This window comes from Emydura macquarii, unplaced genomic scaffold, assembly GCF_026122565.2.
Source record: "Emydura macquarii macquarii isolate MOO-44397 ecotype Brisbane River unplaced genomic scaffold, CSIRO-AGI_Emac_v2 contig_1348, whole genome shotgun sequence".
Lineage (NCBI taxonomy): Eukaryota > Metazoa > Chordata > Testudines > Chelidae > Emydura > Emydura macquarii.
In genome coordinates, this window is record NW_027131485.1 from 5,997,522 (window position 1) to 6,023,374 (window position 25,853).

Consider the following 25,853-nt stretch of genomic DNA (forward strand, 5'->3'; position numbering starts at 1 on the left):
CAACATTCCTGAGTTGATGTCAGTATTTTGTCATCACCCTAAACTATTTAAGGAAACAGAGCTAAACAGTCAAATCTCCTTGTACTCAGAAAGCTGATAAAAAATTTCATATCTGAGATGGTCAAAGGTATCTATGAGAGTTAAATGTCCATGAATGTCCCAGGCCACATCTTTTAATGGGCAATATCTGAGGTCCTTACTCATCTTTTACATAATCCTTACTTGGGAAAAATTTCCAGTGGATGATTGAATAAAAACTGGGTAGCACTGCCTCAAATTTTTTATACTGACTTAGTTTTTGCTTTGCCTTATTTGAATTTCATCCTTTTCGAAATATCTGTCTCTTTTGGAACATAAAAGAGCAAATTGGGTTAGTGCTGGCATAAATGAAGGCAGAAAGAGACTCACAGTTTGTAAACCAACCATAATAATTTTACATGAGGATCACACTGGGCCTGATTTTTAAACAAACATCAACTTGGTCTGCAATTTTACTTGCAAAATGACACCCCAGATTACTTGTGCTTGCAACATTCCACTCACAAAAAAATGGATGCCACTTTTTAAAAAATATATCACTTTTTCCTAAATGTAGTGTAAACTGTTCTGCCATACTCTTTATAACGACTACTTCGCACATCACTGCTTGAAGGATAATTTCCTAAATGGCTTTTTTTTTTTAATTTTAGCTGATGACATAAAACTGAATAGTACTGTTTTCCATTGGCCGGAACAGATTGAGATAATATTTGAAAATAGCAGAGCCCAGTTGTTTAGCAGGAGGGATCATGCAGAGGTTTCTCTGATTAAAAGGTATGCTATTTAAAAAGGATGTTCCCTTGAACTAGGAGTTTAAAAAAAAATGAAAAGGCTTGGCACCAACGAAAAGGGAGGTCAAGTCAATGGTACTGCTAGAGGGAGAAAAATCTGACTTCTAGTACTGTGGGGTTTTAAACCATGTTTCAGAAAAATATCACACAGCAGGGTGGTCTGGATTTTTCCCTGTCCCTAAATAGGTCTGAAGGGTGGAAAGAAAGATGGTGCTAAGATTTTCATAATTTCATCCCATTATTCCTGATTACACCCCCATACACTATACTAAAATCTTATTTTCTTTCCTTGTTGTTTATACCTTTCATACATCCATACATGGTTCAGAAGAGGCAGCAAGGATTAGTCAACTGAGCATGGGACTAAGAGTTTTAAAATGAGTTCTGAGTTCTAATCATGGCTCTACCACTAATTTGTTGTATGGATGTGGGCAAATTAATTAACCTTTGTGTTTCAGTTTCCTCATCTGTGAAATGGGAACCACATAGGGCTTTTGTAAGGATTAATTAATTAATTAATGTATGTTTGCAGGGGCATCTTTGCTTACAAATCCTAAATTTTGAGGTTAGATTTCATTTGGGGATGCACTTTGTAATTTAAAAAATAACCAAAAGTCTGAAAAATGGTAATATTACTGAGCTATCTTTGACTCTAAAAAGGTGCTCCCAGTTTGAGGCATTGCTTGAAAGTTATTTCAAAGAAGTAGAAAGTTACAGAAAACGGGATGTCATGACCATGGAAGAAATGAAGAATAATGTTGAGAAATTTAATGAGTTGGATAAGAATCTGGATAATGCACTAATAGAATTTGAGGCAAGTACTTATCACCTGGCTTAAATTAAAAGTTTATTTGTAGTGTGTTCTAGGTAATATAAATGAGTAAGTTAATCTCCTGGTTTTTCAGGGTTATGGGCACATATCTCAGAGTTAGCTTTGAATAATTTCCCCAAGTTCTCACGCATCTATTGCCAGTATCCTGCCGTTTCCTTTACTATAGCTGTTTATTAGAGCTGGTTTGAAAAACTGGACACTCTTGACAAAAATTTTCATCAGAAATTCATTTCTTTTGGGGTTTTTTTGGTCAAATTTAAAATAGAATTTAAAAAATTTTCTATACCTACATCGTCCTCTCTGCTCACAAATCTGGGTCCTTGTGAAGACAGGGCTTCCTCAATGTCTAGGAATAGGGGGAGGAACATGTACGGAAATGGTTCTTATCTCTGATCATCGCTTCTATAGCCTGATCTGTGGTTGGAGGAGTGTGGATCCCTTAATTAAGAGCTAAATTTTCCAGATATTTGTATCTTTTCTGGAAGTTGGCTTCAGGTAGTATCAGGTGCTATGTTAGGGAGAGTAATTAGAAGAGATGACAGTATCAGGAGATCTGGATATTCTAGTCATTTTACTATGCATGGCTCTGCTTCTATTTTACTGTGTGAGTTGAGGTAAATTGTGCATCTTATCTGACTGTGCCTCCCATTGTGAATAATAGTCACTCATGATAGATCTCAAGAATGTTTTGACGCTTACTTAATTATTGTTTATGGAGCATTTTGAAATAAATGAGATTTCTGCACACAGAGTAGCTCCAGGATCAGGCGCTTAATTAAGCCTTGCATCCATGAAAAAATGGTGCTGTTTAAAACACTTTTGAAACTGATTTAAATTGGTGTAACACCATTGTGTAGATACTCTTATTTTAGTTTAAAAGCACCTTATATTCAGTCAGTCAATCAGTCAACTTAAGCTGCATTTATATAAGGTACTCTTAAATCAAACTAGGAGTGTCCATACAAGGGAGTTGTATCTATTTAATTAAATCCATTTCTAAACCGATTTAGTTAAATTGGCACTATTTCCTTTGTAGACAAGGCCTTAGTTATAATGAGGGGGATTATTCAAAAACTTTGATTGATACTGACTGTAAGTTCTATTCAGTAAGTATATGAAGTTAGAAATTACCTTGAAATCTGGGCAGGTATTTTGAATTCATCTTTCTACATCTTATATTGATTGACTGAAATTGTTATGAAGGAAGGATGGTTTTGTGGTTAAAGCATTGGACTGGGACTCAAAAGTTCTAGATTCAGTTTCTGGCTCTGCCATAGATGTCCTGTGTGACCTTGAATAAATCATTTAATCTGCTTGTGCCTCAGTTCCCTATCTGCAAAATGGGGTAACAATACTTATTTTCTCCCAGCCTTTTATCTGTCTTGTGTATGTTGATTGTAAGTTCTTTGGGGAAAGCTTATGGTCTCTTACTGTGTCCATGTACAGCACCTAGCACCTGAACTTGCTTGGAGCCTTTGAGTGCTATTGTAATAGAAATAATAATCATAATGGATTAAATTTGCCGAAATGCTTAAGTGACACTTAAGTACCTATGTTACTTTTGAAAATGGGACTTAGGCTCCTCTGTCTCATTGAAAGTCAATGATACTTAGGCTTCTAAATGTCTGTCATTTTTGAAAATGGGATTTAGACACATTAGGGTCTGATTTTTCAAAGGTATTTAGGCACCTAAAGATGCTGATAGGTGCCTAGTGGGATTATCAAAAGCCCCTTAGTGCCTAACTCCTTTTTGAAAATTTCACTAGACACTTATCTGCATCTTTAGATGTCTAAATACCTCTAAATATCTGTCTCGTAAGCCCTTTTGAAAGTGTTACCCAATGTTCCATCATAGAATATTTAGAAATATTTTTTTTTCTTAAAGGCTATTAATAAAGAAGAGGAGTTACTTGAGCGGGAGAAGAGTCAGTTTCCTCTACTGCAGACTGTAATTGTAAATAAACAACCCTTTGAGCAACTTTGGGTAACGGCTTATAATTTCCATACCAAGTCTGAGGAATGGATGAATGGTGAGGATGAGAGCTGGATGAAATATTTCTCACAAAAAGTTATATGATGAAATTTACCATTTTTGAGTTGGCTGAACTTCTGTAGAATTACAGCCAGTGAGGTCTTGAGAAGCAGCTGGGACCAAAGCCCTGAGTTTCTGAGATTAAATCTGTTTGTGATACTGATTTACTGTGTGGCCTAGGCCAAGTCATTTGATTGCTCTGTATCTCAGTGTCCTTAGCTATAAAATGAAAATGCTATTATTTACTTACTGAGTTCGTGAAGATGCTGCAAAGATTAATTAGTTGCTGTGTATAAATCATTTTGAAGAGGTAAAGCACTGTCTATAAGTGCTAATTATAATTGTTGGCCTGGACCTGCTGTTATGTTAAGGTAGTTTTTCGGAATTTAATTGGTTTGCACATTTTCCTTAAAGGAGAATGGTAACAAGTGCCTATAAATGAATCTTTTTGGTAATAACTTGGCACTGAAATCGTCTCACTGCTCTTTTCCAATTTTACATGCAGGATCTCTCCAGCACTTGAATTCTGAAGAAATTACTGAGGAAATTGGAAATATGTGGAGGACCATGTACAAACTAACTAAGACTTTTGCAGATCTGCCTGGACCTAGACGCTTAGCGGAAAATGTGAAATTTAAACTTGACAAATTTAAGCAGCATCTTCCCATCCTGTCTATTGCCTGCAATCGTGGAATGAAGGACAGGCATTGGGAGCAGGTACCATAGAAATACATTTTAAACAATGAAAACATTCTACCTCAAAATAGAGATTGTTATTACATTCCATTTTTTCTTTTACAAACTTCACAATAAGGAAATCCACTGAAAATTTACCACATGATGGCCCTATCTTGCAATCCTTAAGGGTGCAGGCAAAACTCCCTGTGACAAAATGGGAGTTTGGCCTGTGGTAAAACTGTAGGGCTGGGGAAATTTATGTTGGTATTTCTTTAATTTTTATTTCTTACCTGCTACTTGATAAATCCTGATACAAATGTATGTGATGACTGAGCCTATGTTTTTCACTTATTTTCAGATCAGTGAAATAGTAGGATATGAAATAAGACCTGATGAAAGTACTTCCCTTCTAAACATGTTGGAATATGGATTATCAAAATACATAGAAAAGTAAGAAATACAACCTAAACTTAATTTCTTAAAAACAATCAATATATTTTATATGCTTTCATAATCAGATACCAAATTTTAGTCTATTTAGGTTTATCAGAGTTTTTTTAAAGGGATTTTAAGACCTTTCAAATTTTCCACTGCTGAACTTTATCCACTAAGAATGGAATTTTCAAAAGTGCCTAACGAGCACAAGTCCTAACGAGCACAAGTCCCACTGAAAAACAATGGGAATTGTGTACCTAAATTACTTATGAACTTCTCAAAACCCCATCCTAAATCTCTAAGAAGATTTAATTTACAGTTAAGCAGCAGCATTATATAACACTGATTATTAGCAATAACTTGATTAGTTTGAAAATGTAAATAAAAAATCCTTCAAATAAATGCATATGCACTGTGAGGAAATAGGTGATGGAGCAGTGATTCTGGAATGGCCAGAAAACTTCCAAGCTATGAGTGAATTATACAGGTAATCCCTAAGAAGAAACAATAAAATGTTCACCACACCATCATGTACTTGGCTATGCCAGATAATTTATATTAAAACCATTTTAGATAGTTTTAAAACATATTTTTGGTACTATTTTTACTATAGTCTGTATTTCTGCTTCTGAAGTCAGGTACCTTGATACCAAGTGTTCAGCTTTCAGAAATTATGGGCCTGTTTTCTAAAAGGATAAACATGCAGTTATTGGGTATATGCTTAATTTAACTTAGATTGTAGGCCTTTTTGGCCAGGGACAGTCTTTTTGTTCTGGGTTTGTACAGCACCTAGCACAATGGGATCCTGCTTTTTAGGCAATACCATAATATATATGGTTGTTGTTGTTATGACTTAACAAATATTTATGAAACACACTTTTACTGTCCATATTTGTACACAAATACAAATTGGACTGGAATGCACAGACACTTCAACGGTACATGCAAGTCTGTGTAATTTCACTCACATATTTTCTCACCTAATTGCCTTTTTCCTTCCTGCATTACAAGATTACTCTTCATTCATTCATTCATTCATTCATTCATTCATTCATTCTCCTGCTCATGGAGCGTAGAGTACACACTTTGTAACACCTGCTTCCAGAGAGCCCAGTCTCTTGCCAAAGTTGCAGTCTGCTCTATGTTAAAACTGAGGCAGACGAAGTCAGAAGCCATGACATTTCTCTAATGTGTGAAAAGCTGTCCATGAGGTCTTCCCCATTCAGCTTGTGTTGGATCAAATACATATGGCATATAAAGCAGATAGCCAAGCCACCTGAGCCAATGTTGAGTTACTTAGGACAGTGTTTCTCAATGCTTTAAGTAGCAAGTACCCCCTAACTTCTGAAAATTTTAATAAGTACCCCAACACTCAATTTTTCATGGGATTTTATATTTACAGACTAATGTGAGCCATATGTTGAAAGAAGGGTTGAGTATATAAGGCTGTGATATGACACGTGTCAGATCTAGTGTTGGTAGGGTTACTACTTTTACCCCAGGGGTGTGTAATTCAAGTATGTACCTGGGCTAGAGGTGATGTTGGCCAAAGCTAGGAGGCTTTGAGCAGCGTGCCAATGTTGGGGAATATAAAGAGCTGTGCCAAATTTTTGGCCATAGATTTGAGAGGAGGAAGGGGTGAGAGAGAGACAGGGAAGGAGGGAGAGAGAGAGAGAGAGACAGGAAAAGAGGGTAACTGGTGAAATCTGGGGCTGTCACAGTTGTCAATTTCATCACTCAGCTAGAGCCATGCAATTGACAAGTTTTCTGGGCACTGGACTTTGAGCCAGGGAGGGGGCTGCCACCTGGGCAAGTTGTAGGCAGTTGCCGCCTGGCTGTCAGCCTGGGAGGTGGGTAACCGCAACCCAATCTGAGCTTGGGCAGAGGAGGCTTCCACACCACTGGGATCCAGGGATATGGGTAGGTGGTGCTGCCCATCTTCAAGCCAGGGTGCTAGAGGCTGTCCCTCGGCTCAGAGCCGGGGCATGGGTGGCTGCCAGCCAGCTGCAAGCCCAGCTCGCGAGACGCAGGAGGTTGCCACCGGGCTCCCACCTGGGAGATGTGACTGGGCGGGAAGCGGGGGGTTGCTGCCTGCCTCCCCCAGAAGCTGGGGGCTGCCGCTCGCTTCCCAGCTGGGAGCTGGGACTGGGTGGAAAGTGGGGTCTGCCACCCAGTTTCCACAGAAGTTGGCAGCTGCCGCCTGCCTCCCTTTCACTCTGTTTTTCACTGGGTACCCCCTACCTGTGTCTCACGTACCCCCAGGTTGAGAAACTATGACTTAGGAAGATGCTGGGGGCTGGTTGGTCCCATGCCTGACATCCTCATTGGTAATGTGATGAAACCACTATATAGCTTCAATACGTCATTGCTGTTTCATGTCGAAAGTGTCCAGCTAGTGCATTTGTGTCTCTGTGATGGCCCAGGTTTCAGAGCCATACAAAAGGACAGAAGCCACTGCTGCTTGATAGATATGCATCTTACTCTAAAAGATATTAATTTATTCACAACCTCTTCCTTTTTCTCTGTAGAGTGCTGAGGGTTTTCTGCAAGGTAGCTAAATCAAATTTCATTTTAATCTAGACTGGAACCTATAGGAGCAGCAGCCAGTAAAGAATATTCCCTAGAGAAATCCATGGACAAAATGAAAACAGAATGGGTCAATATACTCTTCAGTTTTGTGAAGTACAGGGACACTGTGAGTACACATCAAACTAACAAAGGTGTTGTTAAAGAGAATGGGTCTGAGTCTGACCTCACGCTAATTCAGTAAAATCAGGGTATTCCAACTGAGAGGAGAATGAAGCCCAACAACCCATGTGAAGTTATCGAACTATCTATCTGAGGTACTTATATGGCCTCCATTATCATATTATCAGAACTTCTCACAGTATTTAAATATTTATCCTCACAGCGTCCTTGGGAGGTAGGAAAGTGCTGTTATCCCTGTTATACAGATGGGGAACAGAGGCACACAGAGATTAAGTGACTTGCTCAAGGATGCACAGGAAGTCTGTTGTAGAGCAGGGAATTGAATCTGACTCTCCCAGAGTTCCAGGCTAGCACCCCAACCACTGCACCATCCTTCTTCCCTAATTAAGGAAGAGTCTCTGTGACATTTTGAAAGGGGGGCATACATCAGAGATACCATTCCATCTCTTCGGATATGTTACAGACCCTTATTTGCCCCCATCCACACCTTACAGAGATGGGTGTACATTTTTAGGAGTAAAATAGTTTAAGATCAATGAATCAGAACAACTGTCATTTGCCTTAACAAAGTGTGATATATTTACAGAATACCAGCATCCTGTCAGCAGTTGATGACATCCAGCTTTTGCTTGATGATCACATTGTTAAGACGCAGACAATGTGCGGCTCTCCGTTCATCAAACCAATAGAAGCTGAATGCCGGGTAAGGGGAAGCTGGTTTGATTTATGAGAGACATATGAACTGATACGCTTTTCTCAAGTGCTTTATGGTATTTTGGCATGAGAAGATGTTATGATATAATCTTGAGCTGTTTCTGAGGAACTCAAATATTCATATTGTATTTTCAGAGTGCTGAGTTACTAGTTTCCAAAGAAGCGTTTGCAAAGTTTGCCATTACGTTGAAGGAAACTGGAATTGCATAGCTATGCCAGTCATTGTATGCATGTTTTTTTGAGTTTTATATTTTGGGAATAGGTCAGTTGATTTAAACAAATCCTGCTGTGTTGTGTAATGAGATGGAGCTCTGTCATTTGTAATCCTTTGCCATTACCATAAGATTTTCAAAGTCATTCTAGCTGTTGGTCCACCTCTCCATACAGATATGATTTCATGGGATGCTGATGAGCTCTCCTACAAGTAATTCACTGATGAAAAGTGGGATTAAAGATAATGATTTCCCAAAAGGAGGCTTCCATAGAAAACAGACTTTTCCCCATCAATATTTGATGATAATTTAAAGGCTTTTCTAACCTAATTCTCATGACTTGTCAGCACTTCTAAACCCTGAATTCCATCCATTCCTTAGGGCATTGGCCATGATCCTAGCAAGAGCTAAGGGTAGTGGGAGCAAATACAACTCTAATTATAGCCACCTGTAATAGTCCCCAAGGGGTTGTAGTGGCAGCTGGAGATTGCTGAAATACAATACAGTCTGACTACACCCTCTTCTCATAATACATTCCTGGCATACCCCTTACACAGTGGTCTGTGAGAAGGTTTGGCAAAGAAAAAGGGCCCAGTCCTGCACTTCAGGCAACATGCCCATTGACTTCAGTGAACAATTTGGTTGTAAGGAGTGTAATACTGAGGTCAAAGTTAATGAATATTCAGATATTTATTATGGGTTTGGAACAAAATACAGAAGGTCTCTGTGATTCTCCATATTTTAAAAATAAGGTCATTGGTTTTGATAGACTAATTTTGAGGGTGTAAAATAATGTGTTACTCTGCATAGCTCATGTCATTTCATTGTCAAAATTGTTTCAGGGGTTTTTATCTGATACAAAAGAGTAATTATTTTTGCAACAATCAAAGGGATTTTAGTCTTTAAGTTACAATTTCATTGTAGTTTGTAGTGTTGTCATAGCCATGCTGGTCCCAGGATAGGAGAGAGACAAGGTGGGTGAAATAGTCTCTTTTCCTGGACAATCTTTTATTGGAAATACACTATTCTAAAGATTGTCGTGGAGAACTCATATGCCTCCTTTGATGTGGCTATTGAGTTATTTTTGTATATGTACGTAATTGCTACTTTAAAGGAGTTGACTAAACTTTAACTTGGCTGTCTATTAAGGTTAAAAATAGAAGTATGTTGTACGAACCAAAAAGAGTATAGAAAGTTATAGAAAGTACCTCTGAGCATGCCTATAGGCAGTCACTCATGACTCAGGACAATACTTTCCTCCAGAGCTTTGAAAGAGAGGTGTTTATCTCTTGAAATGAACTAATTTACGCCAAACAGACACAAAATCCAATCGTGTGACCTTACTTACGCGAGTAGTTCTTATTCACACAAGTAGTGCCAATGTGATTACTCATGTGGGTAAGGAATAAACACATAAGCGAAAGATGCATGACCAGCCTATGATTTTTTTTAAAGTAGTTATTTCATGAAAGAGTGTAATATTATAGGAAAAGTTCTTGGGGTGATGTGCTTTCAGTTTCATATATACTGATAACAACTGTAATAGAGAAAATGTTGCATTAAATTAATTATCTGATATTTTTTGCTCTTTTTTCCACTACTCAATATACCATTTAAAACAATTGTTCGCAGTGTTAAATGTTCTGTTTACAGGCATGGGAAGAGAAGCTTGTTTCAATGCAAGATATTTTAGATAGCTGGTTAAAATGTCAAGCAACATGGCTTTACCTGGAACCAATTTTTAGTTCAGAAGACATTATAGCTCAAATGCCAGAAGAGGGCAGAAAGTTTGGAATAGTAGATGCTTACTGGAAAGACATCATGACACAAGCGGTAAGTATTTGCATTTAATAAAGTACAAATTATGTTTATTATATTTCATCACATTATCTTTAAGTAAGGTAATTTGTCTGCTTATCCAGAGCCAAAGAGAGTCAGATTTAAGTCTTTCGAACATAGAACACAGAGTCCTAAACACTGGTAATGTCTAGTCTTTTAGCAAAAATGGTAGGTAAGATTACCTACCCTTTTGAGATTTCTGTAGCATCTAGACACCACAAAATGAATTACAGCGTAATTTAAGTTTTAAATTCTAAATTTTCTTGCTTTTATGCAGTTAACTCAGATTTTTCTGTTAAAGGAACAGAATACTGAAACAGGACAAATGAAGACCTGTGCTTTTGAAGCCAGAGTCAAAGCCTATTGAAGTCAACAGAAAGTCTCCTATTGACTTCATTGGGCTTTGGATTAGGCCTTTTATAGATTCACACAATATTAGAACAACACAAATGTTGTTTTCATGTGGCCATTTTTTATATTACTTGGTGAGAAGGCTGTTAGAAATATTTTTGAATATGTACAATGGTATCAGTATGCTGAAGGAAGTCCGTACTGATAGCAGGTGAAGCTGGATATCTTTCTCTGATAAATAGAACCAACAAGAAGTTGGGAGTCAGATATTTAGTAGGACTGAGATCTTTGTAAGATAAGATTGTCAGGCATGCACTACTGATGAAGTTGATAAATTAGCCAGTCAGAGTTGAGATCTGTATTACAACCGACTTTCTGTAAATCATGAAAGCGGTCCTGTGACATGCTGATCCTTTCACATTAAGAGGAGTGTAATCACAGAGGGCAAATGCAACCCTGAGAACAAGCACAGAAGAGAATAAATGTAGGGTACTATTGGTGCATTTCATAGCACTTGCACACCTGTTTGTGAATGGAAAGCTACTGCAAGGCCAAGGCACAACTGAATATCCATACAAATAGTGATTGGCTCTCCAAATCAGTATACCCTTTGAAAAGATACTAATACCTATGGATGTGATCCTGCAATTTTATTCACAGGTTACAATATAGTTGGTACAGTTTAACCTGGACAAAGCAATGGTCTTAAATTGCAATAACTATCAAATACTACATATATATATATTCCTCATCTGAAGATATTCAACAACCACAACAATTTCTAACTTTCCATGCTCTGTAAAATATTTTGTAGCCTTTGTTACCAAAACTAAAAATAAAATGAAATAAACTGACAAACCAAATATGAACTTTTTAGCATTTTTGACACTTTCTTTTTATAAAGGTGAAAGACACCAGGGTACTTGTAGCAACTGAGCAACCTAGGATGTTGGAGAGGCTTCAGGAAGCAAATGTTCTCTTAGAAGATATCCAGAAGGGGCTGAATACCTATTTGGAGAAGAAAAGATTATTTTTCTCACGGTAAATTAATTAACAGGCCCAATTTAGAGCAGCAAGGACTATAAAAGGATTCTAATGCTCTCTTTGCTTGAAGCTATTTTTACTCAGTTGCATGATTCGCAGTTGTCACAGAACACAGTTCTGTGCAACAAAAATTGACAACCTATTTCCTTTTCTAGACATGTAGCCCAGATTCCCTGGTCCAGCTGAGTTATGCTTGGCCCAAGATTTGAGGTGACAGAGAGGAAAAGGTGCTTTAATGCAACAGGAACTTAGTAGTGGAAAATACATTATCAATTACAATGCATTTTCAGGGGAACATGCCACCTTCATCAGTTGATTAATGCCCCCCACCCTCCCGCCATTCGCTCCTCCAGCCATGCTCTACTCAGCTGCACAGGGGTAAAGTCCCATATAATTGCCTCAGAGGATCTAGAGATGACTATGTGATGGTGAAGAAGAGGCTGCACACATCTTTAGAGTGTGCATGGCTCTCCCCCAAAGCTGATTAGGATTCTTTTGCCTCTCCGTTTTGCATAAGGGGATGAATGTTATAAATGGCCATGTAAAAAGAGGTGTTATAGTTTTATAACTTTTAAATTTGCTCCATAAGTCCAGAGATCAAGGACTCACTTGGGTCCAGAAGATATTGAAAATAGTACGTTCCCTGAATCAGAGCAGGTAACTTCCCTTTTGTGATCAGTCTTTTGTAACTTAATGAGTTAGAGCAAATCCACACTTCTTGCATAAAATAGCTTCTCGGATGATGAGTTTCATGTCTGAAAAGTACATTGTTTTTTCAATAGGTTCTTTTTCCTGTCTAACGATGAGCTTCTTGAGATTTTGTCAGAAACTAAAGATCCCCTTCGAGTACAGCCACATTTAAAGAAGTGTTTTGAGGGAATCTCCAAATTAGAGTTTACAGAAGACATGGAGATCACAGGCATGATCAGTTCCGAGAAAGAAACTGTTCCTTTCATACAGAAAATCTATCCAGTGAAAGCAAAAGTAATTCTTTTTCTATTATGACATTACATGAATGGTTGGCAATAATGGATGTGCTTGTGGGGGAAATGAGCTTTAAAACACTATGGGCAGGAAGCCACACATGGGGCCAGAGTACAGAGCACACGGCTCTGCTGCATTATCCTCTGGTGGTGAGAGGTGGCCAGGAGCTGTGTGAAACAGGAGGGAGGTGTGGCCAATGTGGAGAACAGTATGAAAACACAGGGAGGCCTTGTGGATCTCAGACTGTCCCCCATCATCACTGTGCCTCCCCCACAACGATAGCAACATGCCTCAAACAGGTGCCTTCTCATTAGCTGCCATATTCATCCCACTGTCTGCCCACAGCACATTTGGAGGGGGAGGTGATAGCTTGAGAGGAGTTACTGATGTTGCTCAGAACAACAGGAACTTGCACTATAAACTATGTAATAAGGTGTGCTGCTATAGTATGAATTCGATTGATGAAATTCCTTGACCTGTGTTATTCAGGAGGTCACACTAGATGACCTAATGCTCTCTTTTGGCCTTACAATCTATGAATCTGTAAGTTTTGTAGAAACTTGCCATAATGAATGGCTGATTTCCTGATTCCTCTGCCTCTCCTTGACCATGCTCCACTAGACTTTATGGAGCTGAATTCTCATGTGGCAGCCCTGGACAGGTGGAAGTGGAGGTAAACGATGGGGGACGTCCTAGTTAGCAACCTTTTTGCCTCATCTTTCAGGAACAATGTGCTTACTGTAGTTATGGGCATGTTGCATTGTCCACCCAGAGCTGCATTTACACTACCCGGATGTATGGATGCCATGCTGCTCCTTCAGATGCTCTGCTCATGGAATTAACATGGCTTATTTGCCAATATGCACTGTTGTACTGCAGTCGTGCCTTCACTGTGCACACCAGTGCTTATGCATCTATTTGGAGGATGTCCACCCATTTTCTTCCTTACCCACCAGAACAGAAAAAGGCATGATTCACCCTGTATATTTTAATATATTCAAAGGTTTACTCCACTGTGAAATTTGCTCTTTAAATGCCATTTAATCACACATTTTATTTGGTGTATTTTCACTATCATCTGTTTTTCTTGTTTTAAGGGCATGGTAGAGAAATGGCTTTTGCAAGTAGAGGAAATGATGTTGGCCAGCATAAGACAAGTCATTCAAGATGGTATTGGAGGATATGTTCAAGTAATTATTCATCTCTTGCTTCTGTATCAATAAATTACAGCATAAAGTAATTAAAGCGTCATGCATACACATCATTTTCTCTATCTCAGGTGTAATTATTTTTTTTAAAGGTTCCCCGAAACAAATGGGTACTTCAGTGGCCTGGCCAGGTGGTTATTTGTGTTTCATCCATCTACTGGACAAAGGAAGTGTCTGAAGCTATGCAAGCAGGAACTTTATTTGTAAGGTTTTCTTGTAAATTCTTTCAATGAACTAAAGACTAAATTATGTGTGATGTTAAAAAGAACTCTAACAAAGTGAAATGCATTTATAAAAGCATAAATTCTGACTTTTCTGCTTAAGTTAAATCATGGCAGAATATCCTTTAGCACAGAGTGCTTCGCAATTTCCACTTTCCTTGCTATTCATTTTTGTCATTTGTCTGCTTCATTTTCTCTCTTTAGTTTGCAGTCACTCATGCTGGATGTTTGTCTTATGTCTCAGCAGGAGCTATTTCTCCATCATTATGGACACTGATTCTGATTTCACTGACACTGGTGTAAATCAAGAATATCTCCATTGAAGCAAGTCTGCAGACTCTTATTCTTGAGTCATATAGCTTTGCAGGTGTTAAAAGAATCAAACAAAAGTTGCAGACTATGACCAGATCTTGTAAATAGTTACTCCTGTCTCTATGCTTAATCCCTAGTATGCTTACATGCCTAGTCTTATGGGAACTACACACAGGAGTAGCTGTTTGCAGGATCAGGTGATTACACAGTTCTGGTGGCTGCTAGCTTTTCTATGTGATAAAGATGCATCAGCTAGGTTTGGTAGTTGAATGTTATTCTTCCCATAAGTGTTTACAATTATCCATCATCACCATGATCTTAATCTTATTACCCCATTGGGGACTGATCCAAAGCACACTGAATAATGGAAAGACCTCCTGTTGACTGCAATGGACTTTTGATCTGACCCTAGTAGAGCTGGGTGAATACTGCAACATTTTTTTCTATGAATATATACATTAATTTTTAAAGGAATTTGCTTTGTCTTATGCCCCATCCTTGTTCACTTTCTGAAGCTGCTCTAGGAAATGAGACTACTGGCAGGGATTTTAATAAAAACAGAAACATTTTAAATAGTTATTGCAGCAAAGACTAGATTCTAATACTTGTACATTCATTCACGACACAGAAACTACCTTGGCTTCAGTGAAGCTCTGCTGGTTTATAGCAGCTGAGGATCTGAACCAATGTATCCAGTCAAAACAGGCTGAATTTAAAATCTCAAATGCTTACAAAAAATTATCATCAGTGATCCATGGACCAAAAATTATTATAAACTATTGGGCAAAATAATTTATAATAAAGAGTAAATTCAGGAAAATATTAAATTTGCTGAATAACTATTGCAAGAAATTTCATCCAGATTTAGATGATAGAGAGAGCATGCATATCGCCTAGTACAGAGACTTGGCCTTTGACTTAGGGAGAAATAAAGGGCTGACATTTCCATTACTTTCAGACTATAAAATCCTTCTAAGTGGTTATGGTGAAATAAACTGGCAGTATATGAAGGAGACTGAAATGTTTGCGTAATGCCAGGAAGACATTACGGAACTGCCTCATTTTGTTGGAAGGATTTGTTCTAATGACTGCTCTGGGAGTTTAAGAGCTATTTGCTACAGCTTGCCATTAATGCTCACATTTGTTTCTGTAACAGCAATTCTTGGAGAAGAGCAACCTACAAATTGGAGAAATTGTTCAGTTAGTGAGAGGAAAGCTGTCCAGCGGTGCCCGTCTGACTCTTGGGGCTCTCACTGTCATTGACGTGCATGGTAAATGCATGATTATTATCTCTCTCATTACATTCCAGGCAGAACTCGTACCATTAACCGAGGCAAATTATGTGAAACAGGCAGCTGGGATGTTTTCCCCCGCTAAAGTTATGTCCTGGAGAATTCGTTAAAGGATTATATTAATTATTTTCATTTACTAATTCACATGAGACAAAAGCTAGCTGTACAAGGCAAGCCATAGGCAAGATAACTAATGGTTTGAGCATATAGCCTGAGCAATTCGGAGCACTTTGTGGGCAGCCTAATCTCAGTACCTCTTAGATGCTCGTCTTTTTTTCCGTTTGACCCAGGATACATTTGAACTGGATTCCAAGAAAGAAATGCAGCACAGCTGTTGCAAAATACAGTGTTGCTAAATGTGATATTACAGATGTAATAGAAAAAGAGAGCAACCTAATTCTGTGCTGTGTCCTTCCATAAAATATTCTTTTAATCCCATGAAACTGCTGTTTATGTTGCTAGATCATCTCCTACACTAAAACAGCAATCACTTCACTTTTTAAATGACCAAACAATGTTAAAACTACATTGTGTTGGAAAAAATGAAGCACATTTATTCTTGGATGCTTGCAACCTCTGGTGAAATTCTCTTCAGTTACTCAGCTCAGTGTAACTTTGACCTGCTAAATTTGTTTATTGTGTTATTGCAACATACAAGAAAATGCAGAGCAACAAGAATCAGGTTCTTTAAATAACTATTTAAACACCGAAGTCAATGGAACTATACCAGTTTATAACAGCTGAGGATCTTTCCTATATGTTTAGGGCAAAATTATGCTCGGACTCACTACGTTCTTTGACTTTACTGGACTTTTCTGATTAAAGGTCACAGCAAGAATCAGCCTTTAGTCAGGATTTTGCACCCTACCATCTTGCATGTAACCTCAACCACTGTTTTTGGTTACAACACTCATGCCTACCTGGTTTCATCACAAGCATGTAGGGACAAAATCAGAAAGCCTGAGGCACCAAATGAGTTACATCAAGCAAGGGACATAAAAGAGAATAAGAAAAGATTCTATAAGTACATTAGGAGCAAGAGAAAGATGAAAGAAAGTTTAGGTCCTCTACTTAGCAGGGGAAGCAGAGCTGATAACAGACATCATCAGAAAAGGTGAGGTGTTTAATGTCTATTTTGCTTCAGTCTTCACTAAAGAGGTTAATTATGGCTAGATGCATAACACAATTAATATTAACAAACAAGGGAAAGGAACACAAGCCAAAACAGGAAAAGTCCAGGTTAAAGAGTATTTAGATAATTTAGATGTATTCAAGTCAGCAGGGCCTGATGAAATCACCCTAGAAACTAGCTGAGGAACTGTTAGCAATGATCTTTGAGAACTCATGGAGGATGGGTGAGATCCTAGGGGACTGGAGAAGGGCAAACATAACATCTATCTTTAAAAAGGGGAACAAAGAGGACCCAAGGAATTATAGATCAGTCAACCTAACTTTGATACCTGGAAAGATACTGGATCAAATTATGAAACAATCAATTTATAACCACCTAGAGGATAATAGGGCTATGAGGAATAGACAGCATGGATTTGTCAAGAACAATCATCCCAACCCAACCTAATTTCCATCTTTGACAGGGTTACTAGCCTACTGGATAGTGGGAAAAGCTGTAGACATAATATATCTTAATTTCAGTAAGGCTTTTGACACTGTTCCAGATGACATTTTCATAAGTAAACTAGGAAAATGTGGTCTAGATGAAATTACTATAAAGTGGGTATACAACTGGTTGAAGGAGTGTACTCAAAGAGTAGTTATCTATGGTTTGTTGTCAAGATGAGGGGGATTTATGGAGGAATGTTTATAATGGGGTTCCACAGAGGTCAGTCCTGGGACTGGTACTATTTAGTATTTTTATTAATGACTTGGATAATGGAGTGGAGAATAGGCTTATAAAATTTGTGGATGACACCAACCTGGGAGAGACTGCAAGCACTTTGGAGGACAGGATTAGATTTCAAAATTACCTTGACAAATTGGTCTGAAATTCACAAGTTGAAATTCAGTAAAAACATGTAGGAAGAAAAAATTAAATGCACAACTACAAAGTGGGGAATAACTGGGTAGGTAGTAGTATTGCAGAAAAGGATCTGAGAGTTAATCACAAATTAAATCTGAGTCAACAATGTGATGCAGTTGTAAAAAAGGTGAGTGTTTTTCTGGAGTGTATTAACAGGAGTGTCGTATGTAAGACACAGGAGGTAATTGTCCTGCTTTACTTGATATGGGTGAGGTTTCAGCTAGAGTATTGTCTCCAGTTTTGGACGCCACACTTTCAGGGCACCTCTACCCCTGCATCGCTCCCCAGCACCTGGCCTGGCTACTTACACTTGGCACTGGGGTCTAGAATTTTGCCCAATTGAATTAAGATGGTTCATTAAGCAAAATGGATGCAGTTTCCTTTCAAAAAATGAAAGCTGAGCTACAGCTGTAAATGTTAGCTTACTGTTTATTAGATATTTTATGAACTGTTTCTGTTTCTCAAGCTCGTGATGTGGTTGCAAAATTGGTTGAGGACAAAATCACAGATCAGAATGATTTCCAATGGATTTCTCAGCTGCGATATTACTGGGAAGAAAGAGACGTAATGGTGCGAATGATTACGACAGAAGCCAAATATGGCTATGAGTACCTTGGTAATTCTCTGCGTCTGGTTATAACTCCACTGACTGATCGATGCTATAGGTAAAATTCATATTCTCTATCACTGTAGCATTCACTTTCCAGCTGACTTGTATTTAAGACATAGTGTAACAGTTGCTAATGAAAAGAGCCTCAGTCATGAATTTTCTTTCCCTCTCCCCTCCTTGGTTTTTTATGTTCAGCTGTAGTGCCATAGTGTAGACATTTTCTACATTGTTGGCAGGGGTTTTAATGTAGTTAATCCACCTCTGAGGTGGGAGCTAGGTGGATGGAAGAATAGCCATGTCTACACCGGGGATTAGGTCGATCTAACTACAGAGCTCAGGGCATGTAATCTTTCACAGCACTGAGAGTGACATAGGTAGGTCCATCTAATTTTTAAGTGTAGATTAGGCCTTGGATGTATTTTTGCCCAAACGTGGTAAAATATTTACAATGTGCAGATTCCTAGGCCTCTAGTGTAATTTTTCTTCTGCATCCAATAAGGTGCTTCTAAAAAAAATTGGCAGCTCCACATAATGTAATTGTGGAGGACTGTGTGTAGTTGAACTAGTCAATTAATTTATTTGAAATCAAATATATATGCAGGGTGTGTCTGGCTTTTAAATAAATGAGGCAATTATAGAGCCATTCACGGATGTCTGACTGCAGTTAGCTTCTTATTCCTCTACTTGCTTGCAAGAGGCTGGAATGAAAATTCTCCAGGGGGATGTGGTATTTAACTTCTAGCATGCCCAGGAGCCAGAAGTCATCTCAGCAGTTAATTTTAGGTTTGTAGGTTAAAGAGCTTTCCCCGGAACTCATCCAGACAAATTTATAGTCCACAAGGCTCGACCAGTGAGGAGGTAAAAGAGAGAGGAGGTAAAAATTTGCTTCATGTGCTATGGAGTTATGAATTCAATCACCTTTGTGTTATAATCAAGTTCTTCCATTATTGATAGCTACAAATGCTTTCCCCTTCAGTTGTGAATTGGCTTTTGCAGAGGAGCAGATGTGGTAGCTATAAACATGGCTGGATGTGCAACTCATAGGCCATGTTGACACTAAGGAAATTACTCGCTGCTGACTGGGTATATCTGGACTGTGCCAAATACTATTTAACTGCAAGTATAATGCAGGACAAACCATGCTTAGCACCATTTTAAAAACACCGTTTGCAACACATTGTTTTCCTACTGTAGAGAAGATTTCAGGAGGCCTACATGGACTCAGAACTTCTAAGATAAGGTGCTTGATGGACCTAATCTTTAAGGAGAAGTAACACGTTAGTATGAAGCCTGCTGAGCTGTTCACCATAGAAGAAAGTTAGGTGATTCTCAGGTTTTTAGGAACAATCTCTATCCTCTTTAAGCCCTTCCAAGATTAATTTTCTTTATTAAGGTTTTCATGAAGCCAACTTCAATTTTCTAGCTGCTGTCGTTGACATTGTGGCTCTGAATGGATACGGTTCTAAACTAGCTATCAAAAAGGTTTCACATCTGCTAACTATCCTGCCTTTGGCTTATGCTATAACTGTCCTGCCTTCTTCATGACACTTGAGCCCCCACCTGAGGACACAGGTGCTGAATGCATGTGCTGAGGCACAAGCACACACAGTAGGCCAAGGTCAGACAATGAAGTAAATGATATTGCACCTACTTACACCATGTCTGGATTTGGGCCTTTATCTTGCATATGTTTCAAGTGGCTTCCAACTCCAGGAGTCCATGCTGAGGAGATGCCAGTTTGATAGGCTGAGATGGCAAACCAATTAAAAAATGAATTCCTGATAACAACGCACCAGATCCTTAGCAAATGTAAATCATTGCAGTGCCAGTGAACTCTATGGGGCTATGCTAACCTACAGCTGCTGAGGAGCTGACCCACAAATGTTAACTACTACCTATGATTCAGATGTTGTTATTTCTTTTTCATTATGTAGAACGTTAATGGGGGCTTTGAAACTAAATCTTGGTGGTGCTCCAGAAGGACCTGCAGGGACTGGGAAAACGGAAACAACAAAAGATCTAGCAAAAGCACTGGCTAAGCAGGTACCAAAATCAGTGATACGTTGCAGTGCATTATTGCATCACATTGTTTTGTGTTTGAAGATGTGAGTCTTTTCTGGCGTTTTTTCATGCAAGAGTTGGTGTCCGTCTCCTATTATCCATTCATAGAAATTGCTAATGGAAAGCTCACAATTAGGACAAAATCCTGGCAAGAAGCACACAGCCTGAGTGAGCAAGCTGTGCGCACTCCATCAAATGCTTCCAAAAGGCATGGGGATGAGTAATGGAATCTTCCACTCCAGTCTGCAGTAGCTAGTATGTACCCAAACTGCAGCTGCTACTTCAGGGTACTGGAGCAAGTAATAGGCATGGCCTACTGCTGACTTCCATGCTGCATTCTGGCCCACCTAAAATCTCCTTTCTATGCTCCTGTGTAGGAAGCTTTCACAGAGCTTGATCAATGACTCATTGTAGGGGCACATTCCCTTTGTATGGGTCTCAACTATGTAGTAGAAACATAATATTTCTGTTGTGTTTGAAGACTTATACATCCAGAAGAAGGGAACAGAATTTGCCCTGTAGGGAGTATTACTTTACCAGAGATTTTCTTTTTCGACAGGCATCTTAGAAAAATGCTGAATTGTGATATTTAATTTAAATTTAATATACATTTTCACCTAAGCCAAATGATACATGAGCATTGTTTTGAGTTTCTCAGGTTTGCAAAGTCTTTGCGATGTCTCCACACATCCAATGTGTGTTATGTCACCTAAAACTAATCTGAATCCTGGTAGTGAGTAAACACTTGACAGGTACTTTGCTACCAACATGCTAATACCATGGCTAGATCCATTAGCCAGATATTTAGGTGTATATAGTCTTCTAATTTATCGGTTACCATGGCAATAATAATCCCCTTCTGTTTACAGATGCCAATAATTTTTTAACAAATTTCAACACTAAATGCTGATACGGGTTGTTTTTTATTTTTTTAACATAGTGTGTTGTCTTTAATTGCTCCGATGGTCTTGATTACAAAGCCATGGGTAAATTCTTTAAGGGACTGGCACAATCTGGAGCTTGGGCCTGCTTTGATGAGTTCAACAGAATTGAGGTAATTTTTTAAGCAAAGTATTTCAAACAACAAAATTGTAGTTAAAAATGCAAAGAATAGCTTTAAAAGTAGATGTGAATGTATATTTCCATTCATTTCCTACTTTTAGCACAGCTTGTAACCTAGGCTCAGGTTTTCATAATTACATGCATACATAGCTGCCATAGTGCATGCACAAATTTTGACAGAGGCAGTGTGGTCTGGGTGGATAGAGCATTGGATGGCAGTTCTGGAGTGGGTTCAAATCCTGGCACTGCCAATAGCATGTTGGGTGACCTTAGGCAAGTAATTTCACTTCTCTGTGCCTCCAAATCTGTAAAATGGGGATAATGATACTCACTTCCTTGTAAAGCACTTTAGATCTACTGTTGTGTAAGACTAGATATTATTAGCTGTGAAAATCTGGGTCCTACATTTTTAATTTTAAGAGCTGTTCACATAGAGCAGTGTTTCTCAATTGGTGTTCCGCGGAACCCTGGGGTTCTGCGGGAACACTGTTAGGGTTCCGCGAGAAAGTGACAACGCGCCGCCGAGAGCAGCTGTTCTCCGCGCCGCAGAAAAAGGGAAGATGTCCTGGATTTTTCAGCGGAGGGTATCGAGTATGAGTGTAATTTCTCTGTGGGGAAATTTAATTGAGAAACGCTGACCTAGTTGTTTGTATATAATTTGGTTATTTTGACATTTTTTTTGGCCCCATTTGTAAAAATACTGTTAAGGGTTTGGGGGGTTCCGCAATTATTTATCGAGTTCAAAAGGGTTCCATGGCCAAATTTAATTGAGAAACACTGACATAGAGTCTCTCTTCTTCCAGTACATGGGATTTTTAAATGCACTAGCCTTTGGTTTAACTCTCCTCCTGTGAGTTTCACCAGTGACTTTACCAAAAGCAAAATTAGGTCAATGCTAAATACTTTTGAAAATCCCATCCATAATCAGTCTGTTCTGTATATTCTGAGTATTTTAATAAATGTCATAGAATAGACTTTTCAGAGTATTTTGTGTACTCTGAATAGTCTATTCTATGACATTTCATTGTTCCATTACATTAGGCTTTGTTAACCTGTATCTCAGTGAAGTTAAGAGCCAGCATTTTAATTTTCTAATGTTCTTTTATCCTGGTACTTCAAGGCAATTTCCATCTCTAGGTCTCCAACATAAAACCATTAAACTATATTTAAAAAGCCACTTTCAGCCAGAAATGCTGCTTTTATATTGACTCCATGTATGGGATGTTTTCTAATCTGTTTCTTTATTATTAGGTAGAAGTGTTGTCTGTAGTTGCACAGCAGATACTCAGTATTCAGCAGGCTGTTGTTCGAAAGCTGAAAACATTCATCTTTGAAGGCACAAAGATCTCTCTTAATCCAACCTGCGCTGTCTTCATCACTATGAATCCTGGGTATGCTGGACGGGCAGAACTTCCTGATAATCTAAAGGTAACTCTGGAGTTCTGATTTCCAGTAGGAAAGAAACAGAATTTACAGCTTTGATTCTAATGTAGTAGGGATAGTGCATGAGCAACCATATAATATAAGGCTATAATTCCATTAAGGTGTTCTCATTCTGGTTCATTAGTTTTTAAGCTTTAATAATGTGGTTAGTGTTTCACAAAATGGATAGAGAATAAGCCTGAAGCTGATCTCAGACCAGTTTTACACTGGCTAACTCTATTGACTTCCATTGAGTTACTCCTGAATTACACTGGTGTAAGTGAGCCTGGAATCAGGCCCTGTCCTCTGAATCCCTACTGTTGTGAGTAGACTTGTGGTAATCAATGGAAGTACTGATATGAGTAAGGAATACTCACATTAATCAGTGTTTTCAGGATCAGGCTTTTAAAGACTCACTAGTATAAACAGCTATTCGTGGGCAAACTAGAGGTGTTATTGCTGTTTTGACAGTTTCTGTCTGCTCCAGTGACAATCCCTCTCGTGTGTACAGAGACACTCTCTGAAACTGCTAAAATATATCAAAATGGAAAAAACATCTTAAATTCACCCACTGTATAGTTATGCCCACATAAAATCCCACTGACTTCAATAAATAACATTGTTTAAGATCCTTAATCATTATACTAATATGGGCCATATTCTATGCTGATTTACTCTCCCTGTAATCATGTTGAAGTCGATAGCATTGCACAGGTCAATTCAGAATTTGGCCCCACATCTGTAGACTTGCACATTACAAATCAATGCATTTGTGTCTAAACTGAAAGTAATTTCCTTTTGCTTTTATCAGCCAAGACCAGAGTTTAAGGATGTTTGTGCAACTTTGGTAATATGTGATGGCATTGTCAGTTTCAGGATAACTGTACCTTTAACCCCCATCCATGATCCACTTTGGGAATGCCTCTGAGGTTTCAGGTCTTTAGCTTTCACCTTTTAGGTTGTAGTTCCCTCGAGCTCACTGTGATATCCTCACCAAGATAGTCTGTCTGAAGGCCAGCACCTGTGCTTTGCTTTCTCTCCAAGGGCTATGAACAGTGTATGCCAAAGATTACAAGTCACCACATAACTCTTTCTCAGCAGAGTACCTTATTCAGGATAAAGAACATACAGAGAAAACATATAAAAAAACCTAATAAACGGGTCTGCATGCTTGCTAAACATACCAAAATCACCCATCAGTCCTATGGGCCCTGCTAGGCCAAAGCCCTACCAATCCTATGGCAAAGGTTGGGGGCCCCCTAGGAACAGTGGTCCTGTCTGTTTGCTGAATAAAAAGAAAGACCCTGAGTCTGTTTAAATTCAGCCTTCTAATATCCCAAGTTCTTTCTCTGTCCCTTGCCTCTCCTCTGGGACCACCCTAAACCAGTATGTGCAAACCATTGCAGGGAGTGGTACTTCTCTGGAGCTGTTTACAATCTCAGGAATTATAGTAATCACCTTCTACTGGTTTTATTTCTTGGAGGAGCTGTGGTAACTCTACCCCCTTGGAGTTGTGTGCAGTCCCTGGCCCACAATAATACATAAAACATTAATAAACTTAATACAATATAGTCCCCAAAGGTACTGTATATCTGTCACAGGCATCTCTAATACCATAAACAGCATAAGGAATGTAGCTTCTTGGTCTGTTTTTTATGCAAATAATGGCAGCTGTTATAGGAGAAATGCAGAGCCTTGAACTTGGGTCTTGGGAATAAAAAGGTTTTAAAGTTCATTTTACCTGTAGGTTATTTAATATTTGAAAAATCCATTGAGGGTCAGATTCCACCTGTCACAGATAGACTGCCTGCTTAAAGCCTTTTATTGTGGAGTATGTTGACAATTCAGATTGAGATCTTCAGACTGCCTGAGGGATTTGGATGTCCATTCCCCTTAAAATTAATTGTAATTAAAATCCCCTAAACAGCTTTGCAAATCTCACCCTTAAAGTATAATAATCTTTCCTGTATACGTAAGGAACATAGTTTTGGCATTGGACTAGGACCAAGGAGATTTGATTCAATTCCCAGCTTTGCCATAGATTCCCTGTGTGACCTTGGTCAAGTAACATAATCTCACAACAAAGCTACAACTGCACGGCATACGATCTCTCCGTATGTCAGTTTGCCCTTATGTAAAATGGGGTAATCATACTTCCTTTGTTTGTTTTATCAATTTAGATGGTGAGTTTTTCAGAGCAGTGATGTCTCTTGCTGTGTGTCTGTATGGTGCCTAGCAAAATGGAGACCCAGTCTTGGTTGATGTCTCTTGGCAATGCCATAATGCAAAGAATAACAATAATAATGGAGTCCCAGTTACCTCAAATTGATTCCCAAAGTCATGTACATGGAAGGCAAATGACAAAAATATGTAAATTTACAGAGGAATATTACACCTATAAAACTAACTCAAGTTATTGCTTTATTCTCTAGTCTGCATTTTTTTAGCAATTAATTCTTCCCCCCACAGGCATTATTCCGAACAGTTGCCATGATGGTTCCAGATTATGCTTTGATTGGTGAAATTTCACTTTATTCAATGGGATTTCTTGATTCTAGAAGGTAAGTCACATTCAGTTTTCCACTTACAGCTGGCTCTGAAATTCCTCAGGAGGTTAACCACTCTGTGTGTGTGGGCAGAGGGTGGGGAGTATGTGTGTGTGGTTTTGTTTCTACTAATCATTTGGACAAAATTTTCCAAGTGTTGTGTAAATATTTATCCAGGCAACTGTCCTGTTCAATGAAAATCCAGTGATTTAAATCCATATGCATTGCTTTGAAAATGAATACCTTAAAGTGTATTTCCCAAGAATCCATCTCAAAAGACCTGCAGGGCATTAGCCATACAACTTTGATTAAAGTTTGTAAAACAATAAAAGCACACAACAACTTAGTTATTACATGTTGCAAACCTTTGATATGTACCTTTACTACCCTAGGTAAAATGTTTCCCTGGGTGGAGGCACAG

At 38.6% G+C, this 25,853-nt stretch overlaps 1 protein-coding gene across 1 annotated transcript in view; it reads left to right on the forward strand.

Annotated features, from left to right (window-relative positions):
• DNAH3 (dynein axonemal heavy chain 3) overlaps positions 1-25,853 on the forward strand; it is a 90,086-nt gene that overhangs the window by 25,908 nt on the left and 38,325 nt on the right. The window contains exons 15-32 of the mRNA XM_067551460.1: positions 690-813; positions 1,491-1,644; positions 3,548-3,692; positions 4,200-4,411; positions 4,731-4,822; positions 7,388-7,502; positions 8,103-8,219; positions 10,096-10,275; positions 11,537-11,673; positions 12,459-12,660; positions 13,758-13,850; positions 13,961-14,071; positions 15,558-15,672; positions 18,198-18,396; positions 20,276-20,384; positions 21,343-21,456; positions 22,716-22,892; positions 25,356-25,447. Of these exons, the coding sequence (XP_067407561.1) occupies positions 690-813; positions 1,491-1,644; positions 3,548-3,692; positions 4,200-4,411; positions 4,731-4,822; positions 7,388-7,502; positions 8,103-8,219; positions 10,096-10,275; positions 11,537-11,673; positions 12,459-12,660; positions 13,758-13,850; positions 13,961-14,071; positions 15,558-15,672; positions 18,198-18,396; positions 20,276-20,384; positions 21,343-21,456; positions 22,716-22,892; positions 25,356-25,447 (2,488 nt within the window). The remainder of the gene's footprint in view (positions 1-689; positions 814-1,490; positions 1,645-3,547; positions 3,693-4,199; positions 4,412-4,730; positions 4,823-7,387; positions 7,503-8,102; positions 8,220-10,095; positions 10,276-11,536; positions 11,674-12,458; positions 12,661-13,757; positions 13,851-13,960; positions 14,072-15,557; positions 15,673-18,197; positions 18,397-20,275; positions 20,385-21,342; positions 21,457-22,715; positions 22,893-25,355; positions 25,448-25,853) is intronic.